The sequence below is a fragment of the Bison bison genome, unplaced genomic scaffold (assembly GCF_000754665.1).
Source record: "Bison bison bison isolate TAMUID 2011002044 unplaced genomic scaffold, Bison_UMD1.0 scf7180017864342, whole genome shotgun sequence".
Lineage (NCBI taxonomy): Eukaryota > Metazoa > Chordata > Mammalia > Artiodactyla > Bovidae > Bison > Bison bison.
Genome location: NW_011494914.1, coordinates 362379 through 368346, shown reverse-complemented (window position 1 = coordinate 368346; position 5968 = coordinate 362379). Strand labels below are relative to the sequence as shown.

At 54.6% G+C, this 5968-nt stretch overlaps 1 protein-coding gene across 1 annotated transcript in view; it reads right to left on the bottom strand.

Moving 5' to 3' along the window:
• Positions 1–5968, bottom strand: part of AFAP1 (actin filament associated protein 1) — a 93729-nt gene that overhangs the window by 28904 nt on the left and 58857 nt on the right. The window contains exon 9 of the mRNA XM_010854528.1: positions 1520–1731. Coding sequence (XP_010852830.1) covers positions 1520–1731 — 212 coding nt within the window. The remainder of the gene's footprint in view (positions 1–1519; positions 1732–5968) is intronic.

The following is a 5968-nucleotide window of genomic DNA, read 5'->3' as shown; positions in this document are numbered from 1 at the left end:
GGGCTGTGGGTAAAGGGTGCGTGGAATTATGTGCACCGTGCTCACAACTTTCTCTCAGAAGTTCGGATACAATGGCCTTAGAAAGTGTACAGTTTTACTGCCCGCATCACTGCATTTCCTTAACTGATTCAGGCAGACTCTGCTTATGCTGGAACGCTGAGCGTGGTTACTTTTCTGAGTGTGCGTGTTTGCTTCCACAGCTAGAACAGGGAAAAACAATGAAACACAACCACCATCTTCCGGGGACATGAGGCTGCACCTGCAGGGCGGGGAGCAGAGACAGACAGGGTCCTGCTCACCCAGCCCCTCCCCGCCCCGCCCCGGGGCCTCCTGTCCCCACCAGGCGTCCAGGCCAGAGGCTCCCTTTCCACCCCTGAACCCAGCGTGCGCCAGCCCACACCTGCCTGCCCTCGCACTCCCGTCAGACCCACTGCCCGGGCTCTCATGGGACACCTGCGTTGCTCTGCACCAAGAATACAGCTTCCTCATTTACGCTTCCAGCTTTTTTCTACTGCCATCCACCCCGCAGCGTTCAGCTCATATAAATGCTTACCAAGCACACCGACCATAGCCTGGTACTTGTTTCACAGACAAATAAAGAAGCCGAGAGAGAAAAACAGATTGGGTTGTGATCACAGTCTGCAACAGAACCAAGACTGGGGCCCAGACACCCCAGCCCCAGCCAGGCCTGCTTCCCTTCTGTGAGGTCAGCCACCATGGCGGGCTCGGACCTTTGACCTGTGACCTCAAACCATCCAAACCATCGGGCGAGGAGCTCGTGGGAGGAAGAACTATGATGTTAATCATTTTTTGCCCTCATGCCCCCCAAAAAAGCAGTCTCTGAAACAAACTCCTGTCTCCTACCAAGACCTTCTAGGTTGGCTAACTGGCCATTTCCTCCACTGGTCAGCATCACTGCAGTCATTTATAATCTGGCTTTGCATCTGATTGGGCTTCCCTGGTGGCTCAGAGGGTAAAGAATCTGCCAAGCAGGAGACCTGCGTTCGATTCCTTGGTTGGAAGATCCCCTGGAGAAGGGACTGGCAACCCATTCCAGTATTCTTGCCTGGAGAATTCCATTAACAGAGGAGCCTGGACACAGGAGCTGGCGGACAATGGTCCGTGGAGTTGCAAATAGTTGGACATGACTGAGCAACTAACACACACACTGATTAATTTTGAACACACATTGGCCATTTTACCAAATCCAAAAAATCCTTATTTCTATCGACTGTAGAACATAAATATAGTTACACATACACTGGAAATCCTACACTCTATTTATGTATACATATATGTGTGTACACATATGTATACAGATTTGTGTGTATCTTTGTAGCTTACTCATGTTAATGCTAAATGAAAAAAAAAAAAGACAAAGGAAAAAAAGATTTGAATTAATTGAGAAGCAGAAAATAATAATAGACCAGAAACAAAAATTTTTAAATTTAAAAATGAAAGCTTTTAGTGTGAAAAGAAGAAATTATTTTAATTGCCTTTCCCTGCAACTGGTCCCTACCTCCAACACGGCCACCTCCTGGCCGTTGCGAAGTAGCCGGAAGGTCAGGGGGTGCTTGGAGTCCAGGCCCGGGATGACCTCGCAGCCGCGCAGCGGGATGGAGGCGATGTGCGTCTTCAGGTCGGCCCTGTCCTTGTGCAGGATGAGCTTGTTGTCCTTGACTCGGCACCAGCGCTCCCGCCAGCGGCTGTTGGAAAGCACGTTCAGGTAGCCTGCAACCAAGGACAGCGGCCATCAGCCCGACAGGAGGGAGGCACCCGAGGAGGGAAGGAACCAGGGAGCCTGCAAGGAGAGCGGCCGTCAGTCCCTGCGAGGGAGGCCCCCGAGGAGGGAAGGAACCAGGGAGCCTGCAAAGAGAGCCGCCATCAATCCCTGGGAGGGAGGCCCCCGAGGAGGGAAGGAACCAGGGAGCCTGCAAGGAGAGCGGCTGTCAGCACCCCGGGAGGGAGGTGCCCGAGGAGGGAAGGAACCAGGGAGCCTACAAGGAGAGTGGCCGTCAGTCCCTGGGACGGACGTGCCTGAGGCAGCAGTGAGGAGAGAACAAACCCCACATGCAGCACACTGCAAGCACAGGCTGCTGGGACGAGAGGAGCCACCACCACGAGACGACCGCTCCCATCAGCTCTGGGGGCCGGGACAGCTCAGACCTCGCTGGAGCCCGACACTCCGCACTGCATGATGTGGCTGAGCACCAGCTCCCGGATGCCTTTGGGACTCCGGAGCCTGACCAGGTGTGTGACAGCTCACTGAGGCATTGGTGGGTGGAAGGAGAGAGGGGATGAGGCCACAGAGCTGTCCTCAAAAAGCTGAAGGGGCCTTACCCAGGAAAGTGTCCGGGTTCATTCCAAGTAGCTGCAAAGGACACAGCTAGGGAAAAGCCCCTGGGTGGTGGATTCTGGCTTCCCATGAGGAATGAAACTATCTGCAAAGGGAAGCTTTCAAGGAAACAGGCGGCCTGGGGAGGTGGTGAGCTCCCCACTGCTGGAGGATTCCAGCAAATGACGGCAGGTCTTCAGGATGAGACTCCTGCCCAGAGAACAGACACGCCCTTCCTCGGCCCTCTGATGGGAGGATCTGCTGAGGTCTGAGGGCCTGGGTTTGACGCACGTGGAAACCCGCCATCCACGTCTCTGGGGCTGCCCTGTATCAACGCAGTACGGATGGAATGGGGTGGAATTACAAGAGCTGTCGTCATGTTTTAATCTCCTCAGATACTAGTAACCGATCATTTTCATTTGCCACAAACACACAATGCATTTTTCTACAAGCAGCAAGGAACGAAAAACAGATATCAGCGGGAGGCAGCGACTTCTAACCCATGCACAGGACTGTGCCTGCGAGAGGCAGGCAGCGAGGGGAGCAGCATGCGGAAGGCAGGTCAAGGAGGAAGAAGAGAATCAAGGGTTCCTTAGGTTATCCGGCTGCTCTCTCGACTCATACACACACGTACATACACATGTGCACACATATGTAAACACACACGCACAATCACACACGCACGCAGCTCAAAAGAGAGTGTCCTTCCTTGGTGGCGCAGTGGTTAAGAATCCGCCTGCCACTGCAGGGGACACAGCTTCATTCCCTGGCCTGGGAAGACCCCACGTGCCCCAGAGCGGCTGAGTCCGTGTGCCATAAACGACTGAGCCTGCGCACCGCAACTACCGAGACCACGTGCTGCAGCTGCTGAAATCTGAGCGCCCAGAGCCCGTGCTCTGCAACGAGAGAAGGTGCTCTCAGGCAACGCTGCCACGAGAAGCCACCTCCACGCGAAGCCACCGGCATGGGAAGCCCCTGCACTGCACGAAGGGCACCCCTGCTCGCCGCAACTGGAGAAAGCCTGCACAAAGCAGTGAAGACCTAGCACAGCCAAGAAACAAACAAACAGACTTTCAATAAATGCATCCTTTCTGACCCCCGCTATTTTTAAATGTCTTCCCGAGGGCAATTTGGACCATGCTTTCTGCTTCTTTTCTCTTCGACACCTTACACCCTTTGTTAGCAACGGATCAACCCTATAAAGGCAAAAACCAAAGGAAAATAAAAAACCAAACGTATTTTCAGGGCCCAGAATGGTGCTTCCTATTTTCCATATAAATATTACTATAAATAATTGCTCGGAGAGTTTACTAGGGAGACACTTAACAGTACCTAAAGGTCCACATTCCTGAATGTGATGCCAGTTCTCCCAGTATATTACCCTAAAGGACGCTGGGAACTGAAACCTCAGTTTTGTGACACGAGCTGCCATATCTGCAAAATTACAGAGAAAATGGAGAAGAGAGTCCCAGCTCAAGGGCCTGGGACTCAAAGCCCCCTATATTTTACACACTGAAGAGGCATGAAGACAGGCTGGGGAAGCCGAGTTCACAAAGGGGAGGAGGGAGGTCATGCCTGATCCTGTTCACGGCCTCCCAGCAAAGACCCACCTGAGGTTCTTCAGAGAGCCAAAGATGGCAGAGAAAGAGCTTCAGTTTTCATCTGGGAAGCAGTATTTGTAAGTGGCCCAGTTCTCACACACATTCTTTTGTAAGCTCTCCTTAAAAACACACAGTCAGACATAATACCCGAACATCCAAGGGGTGGCTATTAGAACTATTTACTGTCTCCCTGATATCACCTGTAAGTCATCAATCACGCTGAAGGCCTGTCTTTGGACTTGTATGAAACAGCTGCCAACTGGATCCACTGTGTGTGCGTTCGGATGTGAATGGATACACAGGATGGCCGACGGACAGCAGGACAGTGTGCATGATTGAGAAGAAATAAGCTGAAGCCTGGGGCGGCTCTCAGCTGCCTGAGCCTGCCAGGGCACACGTCTGCAAGGGCTCTGGGGCGCAGGGCACTGGGGGGGTGCAGCCACCCCGCCACCCCGGGGCCGGCAGAGTGCAGGCTCACGCGTAGCCAGGGCACGTCCTCACCTGGGCCTTGGGAGGTGTGGGGAGCTCCTCAGGCCTGGAGAAGTGGGGAGCGCGGCAAACTGAGACTTGGGACGTCCAGGAACCTGATCACAGGAAACCTCAGACAATACTGTGGGGACCTGGCCTTGACGCAGAAGACGGCGGGGAGGGACGGTGAAGGAAGAGAAGCTAAAAGTTTTCTGGAGGACTTTAGGCACGTCTGGCTTGCCAGGAGCAGTGCCGGGACTCCTCTGGCCTTCCACAGGGCTTAGAATCCTCAGGAGTTTAGAATCACCACGCGGGCGCACCTGTCCCCGGCGCAGGGCTGGGGAGGTGTGTGTTTGTGTGTGTGGGGTGTGTCGCAGCTTCTGAGCATCGCCCGGCCTGCCAAGAGAACGACCCAACCCGTGGAGCGGCGAAGGGGCCCGCCTTCCCTGACCGAGTCACCAAATGCTGTGAATTTCTCAACATGCGAGTCACAGGAGGAATGATTACACTGGACAGATTCACACTTTATTTAGAGCGTGACTTCACAGGCAATTACCATATTTTAACGCCTTCCTCATCTTTAGTTACAGTGCCCAAAAGGGAAAAGCGAAATGAGAACCAAAGTGGGTAAGAGGCCTGTCTCTGTAAACAGCAAGCACCACGGAAACGAGCCCACATCTGGCTCGTGGCCTCCCCGCCAGGCTCACCGGCCACTCCCAAGAGGCAGCCCACATTCCTACTTCCTGGGTGGGGAGAGGCCACGCAGGGACATGGCATGTGGCCTATCTGAGGCCTCTGGAGCCAGAGGGCAGGCCCCGTGTCCCCTAGGAGTCTTCTTTCCACTCCCCTCTAACACACACACACGGGCAGACAGACACACACAGGCAGACAGACACACACACATAGACACACACACCCCCCCCACACACACACAGTCAGGCAGGCAGACACACACATGCACACACACACAGACACACACACACACACACACACACACACACACACGGCCAGTCTGTGATGGGACCGCTGCCAACACAGGACCCGTCCACCCCGAGACGGTCAGCCGAGCAGACACCCGCCACCAGGGGGCACCAAGGAGCAGCCAGGGCCGGGAGCAGGCTGGCCTTGGTCACTTCAGTGCCCTGCCGGTAAGACAATGCCAGAATCCTTTGATTTTTCTTGCTTGTTTGTTCCCACTTATCATGTCACGGTGAGAAGTTACTGTATCTGAACAATTTGCAAAGTTCCGTTTGATGTTTTGAGACTGTCTTTGCTCCGAATCCTGAAGAAAGAACCCTTTAAGGCTGCTTATAAGAGCATGGTGGCGAGCGTGGCGCAGTTTCATGACGGCCTGAGGCTGACCCGACAGGCACAGCTTCGGGCTCAGGTGGAGGGGGCAGCTGCAGGCACCCGCGCATCCCGCTGTGTGCGGACCAGGAGGCTCCTGAGTCCCAGCCGCCGCAGAAGGGCGGGCAGGAGGCCTGGCTGAGGGGCCAGTGTCCACTGCCTCCTCTAGGACGGGGAAGGGTGGTGCTGCCCAGGGGACCTCTGTGCAGCACCACCC